The sequence below is a fragment of the Topomyia yanbarensis genome, chromosome 2 (assembly GCF_030247195.1).
Source record: "Topomyia yanbarensis strain Yona2022 chromosome 2, ASM3024719v1, whole genome shotgun sequence".
Lineage (NCBI taxonomy): Eukaryota > Metazoa > Arthropoda > Insecta > Diptera > Culicidae > Topomyia > Topomyia yanbarensis.
In genome coordinates this window covers 336,607,794-336,633,104 of record NC_080671.1, presented here as the reverse complement: position 1 = coordinate 336,633,104, position 25,311 = coordinate 336,607,794, and the positions used below count along the sequence as shown (strand labels likewise).

Genomic DNA, 25,311 nt, shown 5'->3' with positions numbered 1-25,311 from the left:
TTCAGTGAAGTACGTATCGTACGCATAGACTACTTAGCAAACTGCCGCTGGTTCTAAGGAAAACTGCAACTCATGACCGTAGAAATCGAACTTCTTTTGTTGCACAATGACCCATTGATAGGATTACGATTTGATTTTCACGCCTTTTATTTGCTAATCCAACCCGAACCTTTTGCGATTATTCCGGTAGTTTAAGGATATTAGTTCTCGTTCAACCGCGGAACGAAGTGGATTCCGTTAATAAATAGAACTCGAATCGGTGAAATTTAGTGAAGTTCAGCTTTATCCAAATGGCCAAACTGTTGGCTACGATAAAGGCTGTCATAACCCGAATTATTTTCAGCACCCACGGATTTATCGCCATTTGGCAGGTGACGCAAAATACCAAGGATCCGCTGTACTGGTGTCTTTGCGCTCCGATCGGGGTGCTGTTTGTAGAGGGCATTTTTACGCTAGCGATTAAAAAGAATCAGGAATGGCGCTGGTAGGTACAAGAAAATGCGATTAAGCAGTTGTCACGTTGTTACATTGAAGAGATGAAGAACTGGATAGACAACTTGCAAAGCTTTGTGCATACCTCATCAAATGAGCAGTTTAGAAAGTTGATATTTATATCGCAGGTTCTGCCCATCCGTCTTCATCTACCTGTCAACTATAGTTCCGGCGATCTGGCTGTTAGAGCTGGACAAACTTGAAAAGCGAACACTTTATCAGGACCAGATGCTGAATGAAACGATCAATTTTGCAGCCACCGTTGGCAAAGATTTGAAAGATTTGAACAAAATGCTGGGTGTAAAAATTCAACTCCCGGAGATTCATCTGAATGCCGACACCTGGGTCACGTTGATTGAACAGTTTCTGATGCTAGTGCTGATAATAGGCCGCTGGATGCTACCGAAGGGTGATCTGACGAGGGATCAGCTGAGTCAATTGTTGCTAGTTTACATTGGTACCGCAGCCGACATAATTGAATTTTTCGATTCGTTTAAAGACAGTAAGATAGCTAACGAGCCGGTTCTGGTGTTGCTGACTTTGAGCATTTGGTCGTGGAGTTTGCTACAGTTCACAATTGTCCTGTCGGCTACCCGCGCTAGGAAACCACGTGGCGGTGGAAGTTCCGCCCAGCGAGAAGAAGACACCAACTGTTGTAATCTTTCATGCTGCAACATCGACGTCTGGGGGATAGCGCTGAACATTTTGCTCCAAGATGCACCCTTTCTCACCTTCCGGCTGTTGATCATCATTCACTATAAAATAATCACCTACATGAACATATTTTTTACGTGTAAGTACTACGGGTTGTTGCCGAAAGGCAATGTTAGTTTAAATGAACATCCTTGTGATCTAATGTGATAGATGTTCATATTAAAACGCCCACCATCCTAATGTTTGCTATATCCAATAATTTCGCATGAGTTCGGCACCTGTATGTGTAGGATGAAAATTTATACCTCACCCAATAGTTTTCGCACGCATGTCAGGGATCACACTAAATAAGAAAGTCGATTCATTTCCCAAACCAAATTGATGGCTTTTCTTGTTTTCCTCTAACCACCCCCGCATGTAATCCCCGTAGGTAAGAATACATTAGTAATTCTATTACAACTTTATCGATTGTATGTGGTTCATTCGGAGAATCGGAAAACGGCGGCTAGGAGAGAAATGGGCAGCAGTCATTCATCGCGCCATCCGAAGCATCAGCAGCACAAGAAGACGAAACGAAGGTAACTAAATGGGCAAATTGTCCCTCTTCTGTCCGTATGGTCTAATTAAGTTTGATGAGATGATTAAATATCAATACCAGAGCGCTTTTGTTTCTGAATGTTGACTGGAGAATCTGGTGAAAGATGGGTTGTGCTATTGAAACCCAAACCGACATGGAAGGTGATTGATTGAACGTGGTCTGTTCCGGAAAAGTCACAGTTATTTTACCCTTGGAAACATTTTAAATTTTCTGCAGCGAAAATGGTTGGGTAAAGGGGACTGTGAAAATATTTGTAGAGAAAACTGTCATCATTCATACCGATGTAATTGGTGTTGAGTTATAATTTATTTGTTTGCAGAGTGTTCCAAATATTTACTGTTGAGCAATCAGAGTTCAAAACAAGAAAGTTCTTTTTTGACTGATGAGAATGAGTCTGCATCAAGTTCTGCTGAGTGGAACAACTGTTCGTTCAATTACAATAACAGACGAGCCCTTATCTATCTCATAAGTCATGATGTCATCCTATTTTGTGGATATCTCGGGTTACAATGATTGGATAGCGCTTAAATAGACATAAACCTCTTTGCTTCGACCCTAAGAAGCAGAATTTTACATTTTCTAGACTAGATTTTTGACATTAAAAATGTCTTACTCCACTATCTGGGGCTAGGTGTCATTCTAAAATCTAAACTATCTCCCATGTAACGAAACTATGTAAGGTTTGCACGCTTATAACTCCGATATTACTAGATGGATTTTAATCATTCATACACCAACCGATTCAGAAACACCTAACTTAAATATTGGTAATAATTTAATATCTCCCCAATAAAAGTAGACTTTTGGAAATTGGTAAAATTAAAAAGTTCACAAAAAACGGGAAAATACCATTCGTGAGGCAGATTTCTCAGACACAGCCGTCAAAAGAGGGCAGCTTAGTTGCGCAATGAAACACGAAAAGTCATAAATAGAAGCAACGCATGTCCGTTTAAATCAGTTGTTGCTCTTATCCCACACGAGCAACGTCGTCTCCGGGCGATGCAATAAGCGCTATCGATTTTCGGTAACGTTGGCATTTGCACACACTCGCACCTAAGTGACTAAACCATATACGGTTAGTTTATAAATAGAGGTGACGCGTACCCGTTTGAATCAGTTTTTGTTCTTATGTCGAACGGGTAAGATCATGGCTGCAGCGTCTGGGCACTACAATAAGCGGTAGACGCTATGCATTTTCGGCAGCGGTGGCCGTGTGCGGATTTGTCGGGTACCAGCATGGTGTCACAGAATGATTTGCAAAGTGGGTGGGCGGGGTGGTTTGGATTTAATTCAATACGGTGTGTGCTGCTTAAGAGTGTTGCGTTTGAAAAAAATATATTTATTTTTATGCATGCGTGTGCGTTGTAACTTGTTAATCCATGTTTACTGCGCTTTGTAGCTGCGTAGGGTAAAGAGCCAATTGGTTTTCATGTTTCATATTTCGGTTATATGTTTTTTATCAGTAAGGCATCTGACAACGTGCTTCTGTAGTTATTGCACTGTTCAGCAGCGTAGTATTTTATATAGGAGAGTACACTCAGGTTTTTTACGCGGATTTTGAAATTTACGCGGTTTTCATAAACGCGTTTTTTTTTTAAATTTACGCGGCCTGTATCCCTTGCGTGAAAAATCTGAGTGTAATTGCATCGGAAACACTCACATTCCCAGCAGAACTTTTTGTTTTCTAATTTCAAACACTTTTGTTTCGTACTGCACAAAACGGAAAATTTTAAAACAGAACTTACCGTCCCAGCAGCAGTTTAAGCGGGTGTTCTTTTTCGATTAAAATTCAAGCCATGTCTTAAGCGTTACTGAACTTAAAATTGTTTTCCCAGTCTATGCAGTCAGAGTATCTGTCCTGCCCTATATATTTAAAACACAGTTCTAATTGCGTTTTAAGGTATACAACAAATACGGTTGGGTATACTAATTTAAGTTTTAAAATAAATCTGTTTTAAATTATGAAACAGACCGCTGTACTGAAGATATAATTATGTCAGTCCTATTACCACATAAAATACCTATATAACATAAAACGCTGCAGAATTGGTTTAATAATACAATGTTTACACTACAGAGTTATAACACGTTTTAATAATTAGCAACAAGAAAAATGTCACCAAGATAGCATAAAAACCCGTTTTAACTGGTAGTACGAACGTTGCATAACAATGTAATTTATCAAAAAATTTCATTTTTCCACCACTAATCGATCAAGAAATACTTACACTTAAGATTGTATACTTAAGTTCATTAGTACATTATTGAAAATTTAAATGGAAAATGAAATTTCATATTTTATGGAGAATCTGTATATTTCCGTTGGCGGGCGGGGGTTTCCTCATCACACCAGACCAGCCTATTTTTACTAGATGGATCAGCCAAATAATGCCAATCACCTAGTGAGATACTTGATTAATTAATAGATTACCGTTAAAAGACCTTCAATAAATTATGTTTTAATGGGGAGGGTATATAGCAAATTGTAACATATGAAAACAGGCGAGTGAACAAGAACGTGTGTCGATATGTGTGATAGATAAAAAAAGCTATATTTTTAATGTCACCGTGGTCGTGTCCTGTACACAACCCTTTAATTTTTAATAATGGAAAATAGAAAACGCTCGCGTTTGAGCGAAGGGAGAAGTGGAGTACAAGGCGTCCTTAGGGGCCGTACACTAATTACGTAAGGCTTTTTTAGAGCTTTTCAACCTCCCCCTCCCCCCACATAAGAGTTCGTAAGATTTTGGTCAACTCCCCCTCCCCCTACATAAGATCTTATCATGATTATCGTAATTAAAAAATCGAATTGTTAATTCATCAAATTTATTATAGCGAAAACGATATGTATAGAATTATTACAAGAAAACTCATGACAAAATTTAACTGTAATTATCTGCAGAATTTTAATTGCATGCTAATCTCGCCCAGTAGAAAGAATAACTGTTGTCAGATATTCAGTAACTCCAATTTGGTACACATGATCTGCTTTGCTATATTCCACTTCCTTTGAGTCTATTTTCTTGTGATGTAGAATTTAGAGTTTGTAACCTCTTCTGGCATGAATTTATTCTGAGTTCCAGCTGTGACGCTTATCGTACGCATAGCTCCGAGTTAGCCATCTTCGAATTTTCTTGAATTAAAATACAGTTTACAGTCTGGAAATATTCTACATTCAAGATCTTTGACAATCGCATGTTAGAACATTTTCCAGATACCTTGCGGATTTGAATCGAATGTTTGAAAAGAACAAAGGGCGTCTAACAACACGAAGGGTATCAACACTTCTTAACTTGTAAGGCATATTGTGACTCCAGTTCCCGAACAGAAAAATGTACAACCAAGAGCCAAAAAATTACCAAGAGCAAATTGATTGATATACAAGGATTATATGGTACAAATGAAAATAGTTCCCTTTCCTTTTAAAAAGAATATTTTCCTCATGGATTTAATTTTTTAAACTTGCTTTATGATATTACGTAAGAAAGGATAAACCCTCCCTCCCCCTCAGATAAGAATTTGTAAGATATTTTGAAACTCCCGCTCCCCCCATATGTCCTTACGTAATTAGTGTATGGCCCCTTACTGATCCTACCATTTGAGTCACTACATTGAAAAGCCGACACTGCTCCATCTAATGTGTTCAAATGGGTGAGATGAAAAGAGGTACTAAGATGAATTATGGCACAGTGACAAACGTACTAGGGCAGCGACTAAATCCGAAAATGAAGTCCAAAAAGTTACAGTAGAACAGTTTTCGAGTTAGAGTGAAAAAGTGGATTTCACGTTTAAAGAAAAAAGTACGTTTAGTCATATCCATATATCTTCGGTTATAGCACATCTATATGAAATATGTTGAATTAAAGGTAAATGCATGGTCTTTTGGTCGACTGATGGTTCTGACGTTATTTACGAGTTTGTTGAATTTTTTCTTATTTTTTATCATTTTGAAAGAAAATTGAGCATTTTGTCATGATTATGGTCATGAGCATTTGGCCATGAAAATTGAGCATTTGGTCATTTCTGAAAATTATACTTTTAGTGAAACTTATAGCCTGCTGATAACCAATGAAAATTAGCTCTTGTTAGTTTAAATCGGATTAAAATTGTGAAAGTTATTCAATTTTTTGTGGAATGGAAATTTTTGAGTTTCTTTCGCTGGCTGAACCCAATTTTATAAAATGTTAGGGATGCTCTGTAAGAACTGTGCTGAAAAAATAAAATGAAGAATTTGAGAACATTTCTGGCCAAACATGTCAAATGGTCCTAAGTACAAATGACAGTTTCTCTTTGTTTACTTTCTCTTTCGCTAATAACTCGGAAGTTTAAACGTTTGCTACTCAACTCTTAGCAGAATAAGCTAGTCGAAATCAGAGTTTATATCCTGAAACAAAAGAAAAGTTTTAAGATGATGCCGTAATAATCGAAAGAGAAAGTAAACAAAGAGAGGCTCTCATTTGCACTTAGAACCATTTGACATGTTTGTCGAGATTTTATCTGAAGTATTCTACGACCTCGTTTATCCAAACGATTCCAGGCTTCTGATAATAATAATTTCAGGCGCAGTGAAGGAATAAATCATCGTTTTTTATTTATTTTTATTATGGAGGTTTTAACCATAGAGTGATTCGCTTCACGGTGTATTTATTAGAACAACTTTATGCAAAAAAATTCAGCATATCTGAAACTTCGGAATATGAAAGAATGGGCTTTCCCCTTTCATTTGAAACTAAGATCAAAATAATCCGTCGGGGGGTCCAGAGCAACTTTTTTTTTGAAGTTTTTTTCGCAACGGTATAGGTTTTACTACTGGAGCTAGTTCACATTTCTGTCCCTAGATGGTCCTCTAGATATTCGGACAACACTAAAAGTGAGAATTTCATAGAAAATTTAATTGTCTACAAGTTTGTTGACGACTAAAAATTGATCTGAAATCACCCGGAAAAGTTGTTTAAGATTTTAACGAAATTATATCTAAGATAGTTTCACGCGAGGCCTAGTGGTTTGAAAATATATTTTCTCGCACTTATTTCATTACCAAAAAAATAATTGGGTTTAGTGGCATGAAAATATTTGACTGGATTCATTACAACTTCTTCGTTGACAATTCTGATTGACCTTCTGAAAATTAGGATGTTTACCAGAAACAGAGATCTATTTGTGCTTTTGGTTCAAGTTTGTAATCTTTCCCGTTCAAGACGAAATGTTGGGACACACCGTTTCTAATTGATCGCAAACCACAGCAGTAACTGTAACTGGTTAGCGTGAAACGATTTATTCAAATTTGCTCCGCAAAGTATATTGTGGCAGTTGAATTTTACCTATCAATTATACGAGAAATCGCTACTAAATTGATCCTAGGTTATGTAGAATGTATTACTTTTGAAAACAAAATATGATTTGAGTACAAGAAAAATCTTATTTACATAGAAATCCTCGAATATATCCCAAAAAAAAATTATCTTGATCCAAAAACTCAAAATTTTTTGTTCGCTGTTTGTCACATTGAGTTAATTTTGAAAACGGATACGTTGCAATGAAATCCGCGAAATATTGCAATGGTGTTAAAAGTTTCATTGAGTTTGTTCAAAAATAAAGGTTGAAGTTCAGGACAAGTGAATTTTATACGAAGATGCTAACAAAGTAGGAGGTTCATGCAAGAATAGTTATCAATCATCCCCGAGAATAATCGAAAAAATGAAAAAGAAAGCATACATCATTGAAACAGCTGTTTCTGCGGGAGGAATCACTCACTATCTTGGAAAAGAATATTAATATCATACTAGTTTGGTCAACACTTATCTGAGACTTCTCATCCCAAAAATATTAATGGTGCCCTATATCAGGTGGAATCTGGAATTATAATTTTCAGCTAAAAGATGAGACTTTCCAAGCTCTCAAATTCCGCTGAATTCACTGGTCAACTAAACACAACTATTTGGCAAATAAAAAAAGTGCGTGTGAATTGACTTACAAACCACTACACGCTCATTCAAAATTACTCAAAATTTGAGTTTCCACTACTCAATTTCAAAAACCGGGGCGAACTGTCAAAAAATGAGTATCGATTTGAGTAGAATTGACTGAACTCTGGAGTAACCATAAAATTATTAACTATTTGAGTGAAAAAAAAACTTACTGGTGCACGAAGTGGAACAGCCCGCACACAAAAAATTGAAAATAGTTCCAAATGTTGATTCAACAGCAAAAGAATCAACGAGGAGACATTCGGAAAACTAAAAGGTAAGTTTTCGCAAGTGTGGTTTCTTTTTTAAAATAACATAGGGTGAAGTGCCTATTTTTACCATACTAAGGAGAGCGCCTCACTGATTCATTAATTACTCGGCCTACAAACAATGGAATGCGTACAAATTGGCATCAACAGCTTTGCTTCGTTGTTAAGTACCAAGATAATAACATACATGCGCTGAAAACAGTGAAATTCTCGTGTTTGAGCGCAACGAAAACACGAATCGAGTGCCCCTATTGTTGCGCTACCATTTGACTCAATGCGTTAAACAAAGATGGCAGACACTGCTCTAACCAACGGCTTCAAATGGGTAGCGTGATAATAGAAACATAGCGATAATGGGCTCATCACCCTACCTTCTTATTTTGCATATCGAGTAGCACGAGATCTTATTTACAGGAAAAAGGAGAAAGGACCTCGGAATAAATTTATAAGCATAGTATTAACAACTAGAGATACAGGTAAGTGGAATTTTATATACAGATTAATGCGTTTGTTAGTATTATTAAAATACAGATCGGTTAAATTTCAAATTTTGTCTTTGCGTAAAAAGTACTCAAAATTGACATTTTGTACCCGAACTCAAAACTGAGTAAGTGAGGAAAACTCAATTTTTGACCATGTGCACTTTTTATGGAATTGAGTGGCTGGTCACTCACTTTTGAGTTATTTTCAATGAGCGTGTAGGTCTTCTGTGAAAGTAACTTAGACTTACACTTCGTTAAATTATTAAACAACTTTTCCGGATAATATCAAATCGGTTTTTAGTTGTCAACAAAGTTGTAGACAATTGAATTATCTATCAGATTCTCACTTTTAGTGTTGTTCGAATCTCTAAAGCACCATCTAGGGGCTGAAATATGAACTAGTTCCATTATAAAATCAATGTTTTCACGAAAAAAAAACTTCAAAAAAAAGTTGCTCTAGACCCCCCGACGGATTATTTTGATGTTGGTTTCAAATGAAAGGGGAAAGCCCATTCTTTCATATCCTGAAGTTTCAGAGATGCTGAATTTTTTTGCATAAATTTGTTAAAAAAATACACCGTGGCTTCCTTTCGGTTAAGAGAAATCTCTTTTGGAAAAATCTCTAACCCTATGTGCGGGGTTGGGAATCGAACCCAGGTGAGCTGCGTACAAGGCAATCAATTTACCAACTACGCTATGCCCGTCCCCATGTTAAATCATCGAATGATTAGTATGCAATACTGCGTGTAATATTTACATGTGTCATACAGAAAATAACTCTCTTCTAATACAAAATTCTTTGCAAACTAAATCTTCACGAGTTCATATCTTGAAACTCTATATATGCTCAACTATGTTTTGTACAATGTTAATACAAACTTTACGAATCCCTATGTATACGTTATAATACATACCAATACAAACGTCAAGTAGTGTAAAATTAAGAATTTATTTTCCTTACTAGAACATCTATTTGAGTTCGTATTTTGACGTTAATTGTATAACTTTCACAATTTTGCTCCGATTTAAACTAATAAGGGCTTATTTTCATTGGTTTTTAGCAGGATTTAAGCTCCACTTACAAAATGATTTTATAATTGTATTACCTTGCCCAAAATTTTGACCAAACATTTAAATTTCTTTAAAAATGAAGAAAAATTAAGAAAAAAGGTGAACGAACTCGTAATTAACATCAGGACCATTAGTCACACTAAACAACATGCTCACATGACTAAAAATACATCCACTCACCTTTAATTTAACATGATTATATTTCGCGTCGATGTTCCATAACCGAAGATATATGGATTTTACTAAATGTACTTTTTATTTTAAAGGTGAAATTCATTTTTTATACTAACTCGAAAACTGTTCATTCAATTTTTTTTGTTTTTTTTTGTTTCAATTATAGAGGTTTTAACCTTAAGGTCATTCGCCTCTTCGGGTTAGAAAAATCTCTTAGGAAAAATTTCTAACCCTATGTGCGGGGTCGGGACTCGAACCCAGGTGCGCTGCGTACAAGGCAATCGATTTACCAATACGCTACGCCCACTCCCTTCATTCAATTTTTTGGACTTCATTTTCGGATTCAGCACACAATTTTACATTGAAAATGACCCCCAGCTTACTGGGTTCAGAAATGCTGTAAACTAGTGTAACCAGCAGAGCAATCATTAAAAAATAGTTTACCATTGGATCAGTGTTTACGGTTAAAATCACCGATTATAAATATTTTCGACCGAAAAGAGTTTTTGTAAGTCTCCTTTTAACTTGCTCGCCAATGCATTGAAAAGGCAAATACTCTGCAGCAATAACAATGATATCAAGATCGGTTTCAACTTCGATACTCAAACTTTTGATCCCCTTGGTGGCAAGAGACGGTATGACGCAATGTTTGATACTGGCGATTAACCGCTATTGCAATTCCTCCGTCTAATCCAACAATTCGATCAAATCGATGAAAAACAAAATTAGAGTTACTCTTCAATTTAATATTTGGTTTTAAAAAAATTTCGGGCACAACGGCTATATGCACATTATGTTCCCTCAAGAGGTTGACAAATCCATCTTCGCACGTTTTTAACGAGCGAGCATTCCAATAAAATAAATTTAAACGATTATTGTCATTGTTAAACTTTAAATTCATTACAATTTTGTAAGCAAATTCCCATCCTGTTTGAAAAGCTTCAAACACGAAAGTATAATTTAGCATTGCTGACATCAATTGAAACGTTGATTGTTGCAAGAAATACAACTTCTCTTCCGTAATGCTATACTGAAACATTAGTTTAATTGAATTTCAATTTGTTTTAAGTATTTTTTTTTAAAGAAAGCTGTTGTTCTTTTTCATAATATTCGCCCGATTTTGACAAACAGAAATTCTTTATTCTGAACAAATTAAAAATAGCCTGATCACAATCAACCTAATTTTCAACAACCACGAACTAGCCTACGGCATTCCTACTCCATTATATGATTTCCAGCTAATTAATGCTCACCGCCCGTCATTTTATTACTTAGGTTACAGTACCTTTCTTTCTACTAGCTAGATAGCAACTGTCCCCTTGTTGTTACTTTCATTGTCAATTAATTTACCATCCTGGCAGGAAAGTGGCCGACCTGGACGAAGATGATATCCACGAGATGCGGAAACTTAAGCAGCATCGTAAGAAGGCGAGGTAAGATTAAATTTATTTACTTTTAATAAGTTTACCGGCACTCCACATGAAGTAGTCACAGCCTGTAAAAGATAGTTGCGCAAACAGTAAATCTAAATCCATCTATCGAGCAGTCAATGCAATCAGAATCCATCTCTGGTACGAAAAATATATTGCTATCTTGCCTTTATAATTTAATTTCGTTTGAAATCATTGAAAGTGTGAGCCATGATAAGAGTTTTCAGAACAAAACAAATTAATGATTGAAATAAATGCTGTCAACCCTTAAAGGCGCATTTCAATTTTCTTTTTCAAATTTTGTGAATATTGTCTCATAGCTTCAATAATTTTGAGCTGATTTTCGCAAGGTTGTTTTAAAATAATACTGTGCATTAACTTGTCATTGCAAGGATTAACTATTCAAATCTCTGACATCTATATCATTCAAGCTATATCTACACAGAAAACAGACGTCCATTTCGAGAGTTTAAGCCGCGCAAAAACTAATGGTCTATTTAATGGTAGTGGAATGCATACTGCTGCCAGGTATGCTACTGAGTTTGACTGAATTAATAGTTGATTACATAGATATTTCAAAATGGCCGACATAGTTATACTTCTAGTTGGTGATATACCTATGATATACCTGGCGGCGCTAGTGTTTCAACGAATACCTGTTAAATTTTTTACTTGAGTTTTTTATGTTTATTTGCCCAAACATGGAAGTCTGTTTTCTGTGGCTTCAACGTCCTCTGCCTCTGCACACAGTCTGCTTTTGGACCGCAGCTGGACGAAACTTAGCTAATTAAAGCAGCGAGATAAATATTCTCCAGCCATTTTTACTCATGCTCCTTTATTTGTTTCGCTTTTATTACGGTAATTTTCTCGTGACCTGATGTGACCTTCCATCGTAACCACCACGGCGAGAAGCTCGGCTTTGAAGACGCGCAAGGATACCGGATATTCAACTGCCAGCAGTCAAACGACGAACGAGCAACAGAGGAAAAAGTCTCACGGTGGTGGAGGAAAGTCATCCGCAGTGAAAAGATGCCGTGATGAACTTGGTCCTCAGATGACCATCAGTCATGGTGGTGGTAAGGGAGGTAAATCGAAAAAGATATCTGTTTCCAACAGCGATGCCAACGTAGTGAATGACGATGGACTAGATGTTGTTGGTGATGAGCGAAAGCGTGATCGAAAGCACCAAGAACACGGAAGAAAGGGTAACAGGTGAGAGCGCTGGTTGAGGGACTGTTATTTGTATATATAGATTTTTTTCAGATTTCGTGCCCCTAAGCATTTATCGTAAAAAGTAACGCAAATTATAATTGAAGATTAGTTAGGTCATTTGACCGAATGCGATTTGGCTGCATGCTGTTTGGCCGAATGTGATTTTCTCATCGAAAGTCTGTAGATTAGCTGAATGCCGGTTGTCATAGCGGTATCGGTCCGTCTGCTTGGTAGCCGAATGTGTTGTCTGATCGAATGTCAACTGACCGAATGGATCAATTGATTGAATTCTATATGGCCGAATTACGTTTAGTGTCGTTTGGCCTGGTTTAGTGCCGTTTGGCCTTGAACCGTTTTGTCGAATACGAAATGGCCGATTACCGTTTAGCACAATGCCGTTTGGCCGAATACCTCTTGAACGAAAATAATTTGATCGATTTTTGCCGAATACTTTAGAGCCGAATACTACTATTCTTTTCTTTGACAGAATAGCTCTAATAGAGAAAACTATTAAATATAACCTAATAAGTATCGAATGGTTTTTATTTATCTAATATTCTGTGTTTTCAATATGTTGTCATTTATTTAAATATTCTGTGGATCTGTACGCGATCTTGACCCACATGACCATGAGCCTCAACGTAGTACTCAGCTTTCCGCTGTGTCTTCAGCGCAGCAACCCAGTCAAGACCTTCGTAGCTCGGTGTCGACGATGATACACTAGCCAGAAGATGCCGCTTGTTACTGCTTGGCCCGGCGTTGTTCGGAATAATTATGACTAAAGCGTTTATAGCTTTGGCCGCCTTCAGGCAGGCGTAGTCGACATGGGGATTGAAGTTAAGTCGGTCATCGATCATTACGCCCAGCCGTTTCAGCGTCCACTTCGAGGCTATGACATGCTGCATATTTTTATAGTAAGGTTTAAAAAGCTTCAAAAACCTGACTTGTGGGACTCGCGACTCTCTCTCTCGTGCCTAACCACCAAAACTTATTCTTTTTTCGACCTTCTTCCCCACGGAACTACATCAAGGTATTACTTCGTTGTGGTTTTGTCACACCTATTTGTATTGCTCACTAGTTTTCCGTAGCTATCTCAGAGCCTCACTAGATCCATGAAATGGCTCGACTTTTGAGCTATTAAACTATCGACACTTCTCCTGCTTTCCGTTTCCATCTATTATGACGCCATTTAACTCTTGTTTCAATGAGGCGCTTAGCTGTTGATTCCATGAGCCATTTGAATACTATTTCCATGAGTCATTCAGATCCCAGCCGTATCCCGATCAACTCGGATAGTCCCCGGTAGACAACTCACCGTACTCCGATTGAAAGATCCCTGGCGGCAAAATTTCTCTCGTTATCGATGTTTGGTTCCGTGAGTCATTTAGCTCCCCGCTTCGTTCCGATCTACTCGATCTAGTCCAGCCAGTAGGTGCTGAGGACTGTCCAGCGGTTCCGAGTTGAGCGTAGCTTCCGGTTCACTGGTGCCCCAATGATCCTGTTCGACGCGTTCTACTCGCACTAACGGGTGTTCAATAAAAAATGAGAATGATTTCAATACCTTTCTGTAATTAAAGTAAAGAGCGTATTTTTTTTTCTCTCCAAGCTCTCTGGACTCCCTAGAAATGGGTGGAATGTTTCTTTTCGCTTGGATGCTGTCAGTTCAATCGAAGATGGTGTCGAAACAGAAGCACTCCGCGAGCTTGTTGTATGGTTTTACAAAACACATGGTCATCGTGGAAACAAGTTTGCGCTAGACCACTTTCGTGACGAAAACGTGCCCGTGAGTACAGTTTACTGGATCCTGGCATCTCTGAGCATGGAGCGGAAGGCCGGTAGCAGCCGTCCGGCAAAGATAATGACGAAGAAGAAGGAAGTGTTGAAAAAGCTGTTCGACAACAAGGACGGAACGAGTTTTCGTGACGCCGGTCGAAAATATCACTGCTCCCATACCTTGATCCACCGAACCCTCAGGATGGAGGACATCATATGTCGGAAGATGACTCAGTTCCCCGAGTACACGGCGATCGTGGAATCGCAGAGCCGGTGGATGACGAAAAACTACAGCGGGACGTCGTTCATGCTGGACAACGAAAGTTACTTTCCGCTCTCGAAGACCCAGATTCCAGGAAATGGCAGCTACTATTCCAGCGACAAGTCGACCACACCTCCAGAAGTAAAATATAAGTGTAAGCATAAATTTGAAAACAAATTTCTGTACATAGCCATATCGAACAGAGGGATTTCAAAGTCGTGGCTCAAGCCGAGCAATCTGGCCATCAATCAACAAGTGTACCAGGAGGAGTGTCTTGAGAAAATTCTTCTGCCGTTCTTACAGCAGCATCATGCGGATGGGAAGTACGTCTTTTGGCTGGACAAGGCGTCTTCCCATTACACCAAGAAGACGCTGGGGTATCTTGAGCAGAAAAGGTACCGTACGTGCCGAAAGAAAGGAACCTGACCAACTTGCCCCAGTGCCGTCCCATTGAGGATTTTTTGGCTCCCTAAGTGCCCTAGTGTACACAAATAATTGGCGGGACAAGGATACGAAGCAGTTGACCACCAGGATCCAGAATTGTATTCGGAAGATCGCGACTAAGTTGCGTCGTACGGCGAACCAGAGCCCCTTCTCCAATATTCATTGACATTTTTTTTTTGAAGAATAAACAATATGGGTTTAATAAAAATACTGAATTTGTTGAAAAATATTGTTCTTGTTCTTTAACTTCATGGCTGAAAAAATTCTCTTTTTTTATTGAACACCCGTTAATCCCCGGCGGTGAATCTAGCCTACTCACGAGCTACCCTACTAGCCGAACTGACCCGAACCTGGTGCTAGGCCGCGCACTATAAAACTGATCACAGGCGGTGGACTTAATCTATAGCGGCGGAGAGTTCCCTGGCGGTGGGATTTGTCTCGAGACTTGATTTGTGGTTTCACACCGGCTTCCTAGCCGGTGGCGCTACTTCGTCAGTCCCTTCGCCACTTTTCCTGCAGCTCGGAGAGTATACTCGTATCCACTCTATTGGCAGCATCCCAGATATACTTGCCGTGGCACATCTCTTTGACGATATTGCCAACTGTCACACCAGGCATAATACCCCTTCGAACTTCTTCGAACCTAGGGCATTCGAAGATCACATGTTATGGTGAACTTCCAGAAGCATCCGTTCCCCTTACAAAACAGCGTGTAATAGAAGTTCACCTCGCCATGCTTCCTGTGCACCTTCACCGACACATTTGGGATGATTCGGTGGTCCACCTTCCTTTCTCTGCGTTGTCCCACTTGTTGACGCATAGCCAAAGAGTCCGCTCTAACCAGTCGCTTTGTATTTCCTCCGCTGGAAGCTTTCCACGTCCACAGCCAGAGTGATACAGATGGGTATCATCCTAGTAATGACACATGCCGACTCTGATGAGATTGATTCGTACGCGCCCGCGATACGAACAGCCACATAGTGATCACCTTCCATACAAAAGTCGGACAAAACCTCAAAAGTAGCCCGAATTTAATGAAAGCTTTAGATTAAGATAATTTTGTGACGCTGAATTCATATTTGATGATATTTTTTTGTTTTTTTATTACTCCAAAATTTTGGCAATTAGGGTGGTTCGAAAATTCAACATTTACGAATATAAAGTGCACTAAATATATCCGAAAATTCATTTTCAAAAAATTAGATGTGGTAATTTTTTTAGCAGAATACACATTTTTTCAATTATTGATCTATAAATAATATAACGAACCCTGGGTAATCAAAGGCTACCATGCGTCTCCTTCAGACATATCATGAAAAATCACCTTTTTCATACCTCGATGCAGAAAGGGGCAAAACATGATAATAATTTTCGGAAATTCAGATAGTCCGGAATCCGTATTCTGTGCAGCGTTACAGTGATCGCTTTCCAGCTGGCACTGTTGAACGCGTTCTTCACGACTATCGTTGCCACAGTAGCGTAGTAGCGATTACCCCTTCTCTTTTGCTTTGATGCTTTCTCAGCGCTCGCGATGACTGTGCGGATGGCATCCACCGTCGACCTTTCCGGAGCCCGAACTGCATCTGCAATAGTCTGTTATCGCCTTCAGCGCATGTTTTCAGTCTGTTTTTCCAGAAATTTACCAAAAGGTATATAGGCCCATACGATGCTGGATCTCCTGGTGGTTTTCCTGGCTTTGGCAGCAACACCAGCTTCTGGATCTTCCATCTCCCTGGGAAGTAGCCATCGTCCAGGCATTTCTGTAGGATTATCCTGAACATGTCCTGAAACGCCAGTCTTCAGTGCCATGTTAGGGATACCGTCCGGTTCGAAAACTTTCCTCGCTTTCAGCCCTTTTACTACCGTAAGGAACTCGTCGTTGGAGACTCAACCAGTCTTTCAACCGTCTGCATCGACGTAGGGTGTAGGCGGCCATGCGGTTCGGTCATGCTTCAGGCAAAGACCCTCCACGAATATCTTCATTTTGTCAGCGCACATTTAGACTGGCGTCGTTGGATCCTTGACTCTAGCCAACACGACACGGTAAGCATTGTTCCAGGGATAGCGTCTACTACTTTGCACAGCTCCTTGTAGCAGGTGGAGTTGCTTAGCACTATCTCGCATTTTAAAGTGGCCCTAGCCGCCCGGAATGTTGCCTTTCACTTTGCTCTGACTGCCTCAGATCTTGCTCTCTGAACGCGTCTTCTGGCTTTTGGGCAGGCAGCCCAGAGGATGCTGAGCCTGTCGTTCCACCAGTACGCCGGCCGGCACTTCCTCGGCTGCTTTCTTCTCGGCATTGTTACATTACATGCCCTCGCTACTGTTTCCGACAGCTCATCAGCATACGAAATTGGAGCAAGGCTGTCAGCACGAAGTGCTTCCACAAAAAGATATTTGTCAAAGTCCTTTATTTTCCACTTTCGCTCGCCAGTTCTCACTCTCCTCGTTACAGTGCAATTCCGCCGACCAATAGTGTAGAAGATTGCCTGGTGGTTGCTTTGTGTGTACTGTTCACTGACTCGCTAATTCATGTTATCCATCAACGAGGGATTACAGAATGTTATGTCGGAGTAAAGCCATGTCAAGCGATCCTCGAATTTTTCACCAAATCACCGATCTTCATGAGGTATATTTTATTGTATAGGGATTATGGTGAATAGCTTTTACTATAAATATTTCGTTAAAATTCCTTTGTTTCGTTAAGATATTAACCCTTAAACTTTATTGCATCATAAAATTGTCAATTTTATATCTCAAAAACTACTGAAGATAATTCCATGTATTTTTGCACACTTATGGAATGATACTTGCACTATCTTATAAAAATGTTTTTATTTTATAATTGTGTGAATAACGGTACTTTGCATCTATTTAAAATTTTCAATTGCATTTTTTCTTGTGTTCTTCACACTAAAAATTCGTATATCAAATTAAGCGGCAATCTTTCACCTTTAAAAAATCTGTATTGATAATTTTTTATTTTTTCTTCTATCGAGAGTTATGGAGAATTTTGTAACAGTGCGCTCTTTCAACGCACGGCCCACCTTGATGCAGCCCGCGAGAACGTTCATATTGGCAACGTCGCACGTCGCTACGTCAGAATGCGCATCGCGTGGGAAGTGCGCATCGCATGTCTAAAACAAAAATCACATCTCTCTATTAGCGCAAAAGGGCAAACTTTTCTATACGGATTATCGAAGGTGATTTTTTCCGGATATTTTGAGATGCGTTAAATTTTTTTGACCGAAGTGCACAAAAAAATTATAGTTGTTTAATATATTTTTTATTATTTTAATTAACGTTACTAACAATTAACATCTTTAAAAACACTTTTGTTAGTCAAAATACATCTACGTTATATCCAAATTCATTTTATTCTACAACATTAATATATGAAAATGGAAAATCTTATGTTAACAGCATTTTATTTCACTTTTTTTCACAGAGTGATATTACCTTTAAACAACGATGTGTCTTTTGAAAAAAGTTTACATAAAATCTGTTGTTCAATCGCATCGATGTTGGGGTTTTTTATCACTATTGCTTCTGTTAATTCTGTTAATTGGTTCTCTAAGTTCTGGTAAGATATTACAAACTTTATCGAATTTCAATTAATCATCTACGATCTTTATTTCAAAATCATCGTTACAGTTTTCCGCATGTACCTGTTGAGTCATCGAATATTCCAGTTCCATTACTTTGGCAAACACTATAAGAAGGAAAATTAAACGTGTAAATTTTGCTATATTTTAAACGCGTTATAGAGGAACCCATTACTATAGACATGGGATGTAAAATTTAAAATTTAACGAACATTGTGTTTTGTTCATGTCCATATTTATTTTCGTTGTATTTTTTGCGCCCATTACGACATATGCTACACATGTGTTGACCAATATAATTTTAAATTTAAAAACTCCACATGGATGCCACAAAAACAAGATACGACGAACATATTGATGAATTTTTTTAACGGAATACATCATTCGTGTGATCGACCCATATTTATAACATAAAACAATCGAATGTTTTTTTTTTTTTGAGCAAATATTGTCTATCTTGAGATAATATAGCATTTCGTCGAGTTGTCTCTATACGGGAAACACTCAAGTGCGATCGAAACAAAAACAAACATCAAAACGTTTTCTCACTCGCACTGATGCATATCAAATGAGCGCGTAATTTAACGCACGACCCTATGGCGCATGGCTGAAAAGTAGCAATGTGGATTTAAGAAAAGATTCGCAATATACCGTGCTACCTCTCAGACAGAACCAACTGAAAATAAAACGTGGTGAAGTATGTCAATTTGCGAAAAATATGTCAACGCAGGTTAAAACATGCCTACTGCTCAACTTTGCTCATCGGCTGGCAACATCCGAGCGCGGATTCACAAAAAAACATTCACTTTCAATTATCCATAAAGAAAAACTTGTTTTGCCTTTCTCAATAGAAAGGTATTGCAATTGCTCTGAAAACCGACTTTTTAACGGAGGCCCGGAGGGCCGAGTGACATATACCATTCGATTCAGTTCGTCGAGTTCGGCAAATGTCTGTGTGTGTGTATGTATGTGTGTATGTATGTATGTGTGTGTGTATGTGTGTGTATGTGTGTGTGTATGTGTGTGTGTATGTGACCAAAAATGTCACTCATTTTTCTCAGAGATGGCTGAACCGATTTTGACAAACTTAGTCTCAAATGAAAGGTGCAACGTTCCCATAGGCTGCTATTGAATTTCTAATGGATCCGACTTCCGGTTCCGGAATTACAGGGTGATAAGTACGAACACGCAGAAAATGTCGATTTTAATAAATTCTGCAATGAATGTATAAAGGTGAAAAATTTTCCAAAATATGACCACAACTGCTTCGATTTGTAGTATTAGGTCACTAACATCCATTCAAAGTCTATTTGGCCACATTGGCCACCATCCTTGGTTCCGGAAGCCCCGGCGGAAGTATCTAAATTCAGAATAACAGTCACATCGGTTTCTCGGAGATGGCTAGACCGATTCGACTAAACTTGGCCTCAAATGAAAGGTATTGCGTCCCCGTAAATGGCTATTTAATTTCATCCCGATCCGACTTCCGGTTCCGGAGTTACAGGTTGTGGCGTGCGATCACATAGCAAATTGTGATTCAAACCGATACTCCGATGAAAGCAAAAAAGGTAAAAATTTCGCTAAAATGTCTCTCAAACAACTTAAATTTGCTGTTCTAGGTCACCGACGGCCAACCAAACTTTCGTTGACTACATTAACCACCATAGACGGTTCCGGAAGTGCCCGGGAAAAGCGGGCATCTTTCAAAATTTACGAACTCACATCAGTTTCCCGGAAATGGTTGGGCCAATTTTCACAAACTTAGTCCCAAATGATAGCTATAATATCCCCATAGATGTCTATAAAATTTCGTACGGATCGCTTATATGGTTCCGGAAATATAGACTAAACCGTCCGGTCACATATGAAATTCCCATATAAGCCGGAACTCAAATTTTTTTTCAAAGGGGGGACCTCATGAAATTTCAGAAATCGAATTCGTATTTTTGATGCCAAACATCTTTAAAATGCATGAAACGTCGAGATTTTATGTTATCTCGAAAAATTTTTTTTTTATAAAAATCGACTTTTTGGGACTGCCGATTTTGCACCTTTTTTGCCTTTCTCAATAGAAAGGTATTGCAATTGCTCTGAAAACCGACTTTTTAACGGAGGCCCGGAGGGCCGAGTGACATATACCATTCGATTCAGTTCGTCGATTTCGGCAAATGTCTGTGTGTGTGTATGTATGTGTGTATGTATGTATGTGTGTGTGTATGTGTGTGTGTATGTGTGTGTGTATGTGACCAAAAATGTCACTCATTTTTCTCAGAGATGGCTGAACCGATTTTGACAAACTTAGTCTCAAATGAAAGGTGCAACGTTCCCATAGGCTGCTATTGAATTTCTAATGGATCCGACTTCCGGTTCCGGAATTACAGGGTGATAAGTACGAACACGCAGAAAATGTCGATTTTAATAAATTCTGCAATGAATGTATAAAGGTGAAAAATTTTCCAAAATATGACCACAACTGCTTCGATTTGTAGTATTAGGTCACTAACATCCATTCAAAGTCTATTTGGCCACATTGGCCACCATCCTTGGTTCCGGAAGCCCCGGCGGAAGTATCTAAATTCAGAATAACAGTCACATCGGTTTCTCGGAGATGGCTAGACCGATTCGACTAAATTGGCCTCAAATGAAAGGTATTGCGTCCCCGTAAATGGCTATTTAATTTCATCCCGATCCGACTTCCGGTTCCGGAGTTACAGGTTGTGGCGTGCGATCACATAGCAAATTGTGATTCAAACCGATACTCCGATGAAAGCAAAAAAGGTAAAAATTTCGCTAAAATGTCTCTCAAACAATTTAAATTTGCTGTTCTAGGTCACCGACGGCCAACCAAACTTTCGTTGACTACATTGACCACCATAGACGGTTCCGGAAGTGCCCGGGAAAAGCGGCCATCTTTCGAAATTTACGAACTCACATCAGTTTCCCTGAAATGGTTGGGCCGATTTTCACAAACTTAGTTCCAAATGATAGCTATAATATCCCCACAGATGTCTATAAAATTTCGTACGGATCGCTTATATGGGTCCGGAAATATAGACTAAATCGTCCGGTCACATATGAAATTCCCATATAAGCCAGAACTCAAATTTTTTTTTCAAAGGGGGGACCCCATGAAATTACAGAAATCGAATTCGTATTTTTGATGCCAAACATCTTTAAAATGCATGAAACGTCGAGATTTTATGTTATCTCGAAAAAAAATTTTTTTGTAAAAATCGACTTTTTGGGACTTTGCCGATTTCGCACCTTTTTTCAGTTCAATATTACCGTGGCTGTTTTTTTTTTTCAAAATTTTAGAACTCGAACTCTTTTAATGAATATAAACAACGCACACATTCTCGTGATTCATGATTGAGAAAGGGACAATTGCACCGCTAGGTGGATTAAAATAGGTTTTTTAGCTTTAATCTCAGAGATGCCAATTTTGAACATGAGATACGCTCCTTCAAAGCGATGCGCATTAGGACGTTGCGACGTGCGGCGTTGCCAATATGTACGTTCTTGCGGGTTGCATCAAAGTGGGCCGTGCGTTGAAAGCGCGCACTGTTACAAAATCCTCTATAACTCTCGATAGGAACAAAAATGAAATATTATAAATACAGATTATTAAAGGTGAAAGATTTCCGCATAATTTGACATACGTTTTGAAATTTTTTAGCGTGAAGAACACAAGAAAAAATGCAATTGAAAATTTTAAATAGATGCAAAGTACCGTTATTCACACAATTATAAAGTAAAAACATTTTTATAAGATAGTGAAAATATCATTCCATAAGTGTGCAAAAATTCATTGAATTATCTTTAGTAGTTTTTGGTATATAAAATTTTCAATTTTATCATGCAACAAAGTTTAAGGGTTAATATATTAAAGAAAGAAAGGAATTGTAACGAAATATTTATAGCAAGAGCTAATCACCATAATCCCTATACAATAAAATATACCTCATGAAGATCGGTGATTTTGCGAAAAATTCGAAGATCACTTGACATGGCTTTACTCTCGATGATGGATTCTCAGCCGTCTTTACGAAATGTAGTGGAACCACCGATCACTTGGATTGTGGCATTTCGTTTCTGTTGTTGACTGCCACAAGCTGGGTTATCTCCATCATCATTGGCCTGCCTTCCCCTCTTTGTACTCTGGGCAAAAGTAGCCTCCCGTCATGTCGGTCCTTTCCGCGCTTCATTGTGCAGAGTATGCACTTCGGTTGCTTTGTGCAGGCTCTAGCAATGTGTGCTTTCGCCTCACATTTTCTGTACAGGTCATATCTATCCGGGCCTTTACAATGTCTCGCCTGATGGTCAAAACCCAGGCACCTGAAACACCTCTCCGTTTGTTTAGTGGCGTTATGGATCAATCGTAACGAACACACCGACCAGTCGACTTTAATCTTACCGGTCGACAAAAGCGACTGGAAATAAGCATACCACTGATGCCTGTGTGCCACTATACACCGGCCTCAACCTGATGAACATCTGCTCTTTTTCCAGGTTACATTGCTTTATTGTTGCGCTCCTCACTTCGTCTTCCGTTGTGATCTTGTCCAGCTTCCTACACTCAACCACCGCTTCTTTAAATAAAGCTATCACGTTCGCTTCTCCTCCCAGTACTTCTGCTACAAGTTGCCGATATGTCGAGGTCTTTATCAATGGATCCTTCTGCAGTTCGAAAAATATCTCACCAGTCTTAGTACGCCTGGTTCTTACTGCGTTCTCCCCTAGCTCCCTCAGCTTATGATCCTCTCTCACCCTTTTGAGGCTCGCAGCATACGTCGCGCCGTCGTTTTCTTTGACGACTTCGGAAATGTTGTAGTTTTCGAGATATTTTAAATTTTGTTTCGAAAAAACAATTATTTTGTTTTATCGCGACATTTTCATAACTTATTCGCGTTTCTCCATCAACAACAATAGGTTATCAAAAGGTCCAATATTCTGTAACTTTTCCTTTGATATCAAGGGGATATTGTAAACCATTTAAGAGAAACATGAAAATAACCAAAATATGATTCAAATATATAGTTTAATCATCAGAGCTTTTAGTTGAATAATATTTTGGCTGTTTTTGTGTAGCTTTCAAATGATTTACAATATCGCCTTTATGTCAAAGGGAAAGTCACAGGAATTTTTTGGGCATTTTTAAAAAACCTATTGTTGTTTATGGAAAAACGCGAATGATATATGAAAAGATCGCAATAAAACAAAATAATTATGTTGTTAAAATAAAAATTTAAAATATTTCGAGAGCTACTCATATCAGATAATTTTTGTTATGAGCATTTCGATTTGAAATTGCGTTTAGAATTATATTCAATAAGAGAAATGTATTCGGGTCATTCCATGCGAAGTGATCAAGGCACGTGTAATCGACCTCCACGGATTTGAACAAAATTTAGAGGAATTGTTCATCTAGGGCCATTATATAAAAACCCAAATTTTTGTGACAATTGAACCACCCCTCGGATCATGGGAGCACCCCCCGTTTTGGCAAATTGCCAAAACCCTTGATTTTCTTTTGATCATATCTCCGGTTCTATTTACTCTAGAATCAAACCACAAGATGGCTTTCGAAGAAAATTGTTCAAGGAGTCTTTAAAAAATATTATTTTTTGCCGACAGTGTTGCCAACTATGCAATTTTTTCAGTTAAACTTTAAAAGTTAATTTTTCTCTCAATACGTATATTTTAATTTTGAAAATTTTAATGCCATCGCGTTCCTCAGATATTTTTACATGAAAAACACTTATCATCCCAATATAATACGAGCGCATCCTGAGACATACCGTTTTGAAGAGAAAAAACCGCAATTTTCCATATAAAATCGCAAGCGCACAACACTAAAAAATCAACTTGAGTATTCTGAGTTAAAACATAATTTTTCGTGAAGTAGACGAGAAATGATGAAAAAGCCGTGTGGTGTCCGGCGGGCTGAAATCTTTTTGCACTATTTCAACCAAGAATAGAACCTCTGGGAACTGCTCCCATGTCGTAAGAGGCGACTAACAACATGCTAGGAGTTCCTAGGCCGAGGTTTTGTTCCGTACCGAAGACTTAATCTGGGCGGACCTTAAGGTTTTCCATATTACCCTCTTTCCAGTCTGTATTTAGTGAATCACTGACATATACCTTTTCTGATTCGCCTTTCTTGATTGTGTACCAACGTTTTAAGTTTCTTCTGGCGGTTGTATATTAGCCGTAAATGACGAAATCTAATTCTACACTAAGTAACAGAATATATTAATATACCGGCACTTCCACGCCAAGGTTTAACTTCCAAAGCTTTGGCTTAAAAACCGTTTTTAAAAAATGGAAACTTTCATGCAGGAAATTTATTGAATTGGCCTAAGATGGAGCTGTCGAATTTCACAAAAAGCTTTTTATGTTGCAAGTGATCTGTAGTTGTGTTAAATTAGGTATTTTCTATTATATTTGGAACCGTCTACCGACAAATCTACATTTACGAATACCTCCAAAAGTGACTCCTTGAGGTCTCATGAAGGCCTGACACTAGCTTTATGATACTTTTGCTTTTCTAAACAGTAATAAAAACCTCAACATTCAAGAACTTCACTTTGTCAGAAAATGTAGGGCCATCGGAAGCTAAAACTTCGTAAAATCGCACTCCTGGTCCTTTTTTCAGTGCAGTACTCTACGTCACTCGTTCAAATTTGCACCGCTCTTATGGTAGTCGGTATTTGCTAGTATTACTGTTCTCCCATCCATTCTGGTAGTCAAACGGTGGGATAGCAAAATTCTTACAAGTTTCCTATCTCATGCCTCCACGCGATTCTAAGTCTATTGATGACATTTGGTCCTTAGACCGCAGAATGAGAGGGTGCGAACAGAATGAGAGGGTGCGAACAGATC

General features: G+C 38.5%; 1 protein-coding gene across 1 annotated transcript in view; it reads left to right on the top strand.

Annotated features, from left to right (window-relative positions):
* Nucleotides 1–290: 290 nt before the first annotated feature.
* LOC131680614 (uncharacterized) overlaps nucleotides 291–25,311 on the top strand; it is a 51,155-nt gene continuing 26,134 nt past the window's right edge. Inside the window, exons 1-6 of the mRNA XM_058961329.1 lie at nucleotides 291–484; nucleotides 621–1,285; nucleotides 1,577–1,724; nucleotides 11,068–11,139; nucleotides 12,049–12,348; nucleotides 14,323–14,640. Coding sequence (XP_058817312.1) covers nucleotides 291–484; nucleotides 621–1,285; nucleotides 1,577–1,724; nucleotides 11,068–11,139; nucleotides 12,049–12,348; nucleotides 14,323–14,640 — 1,697 coding nt within the window. The remainder of the gene's footprint in view (nucleotides 485–620; nucleotides 1,286–1,576; nucleotides 1,725–11,067; nucleotides 11,140–12,048; nucleotides 12,349–14,322; nucleotides 14,641–25,311) is intronic.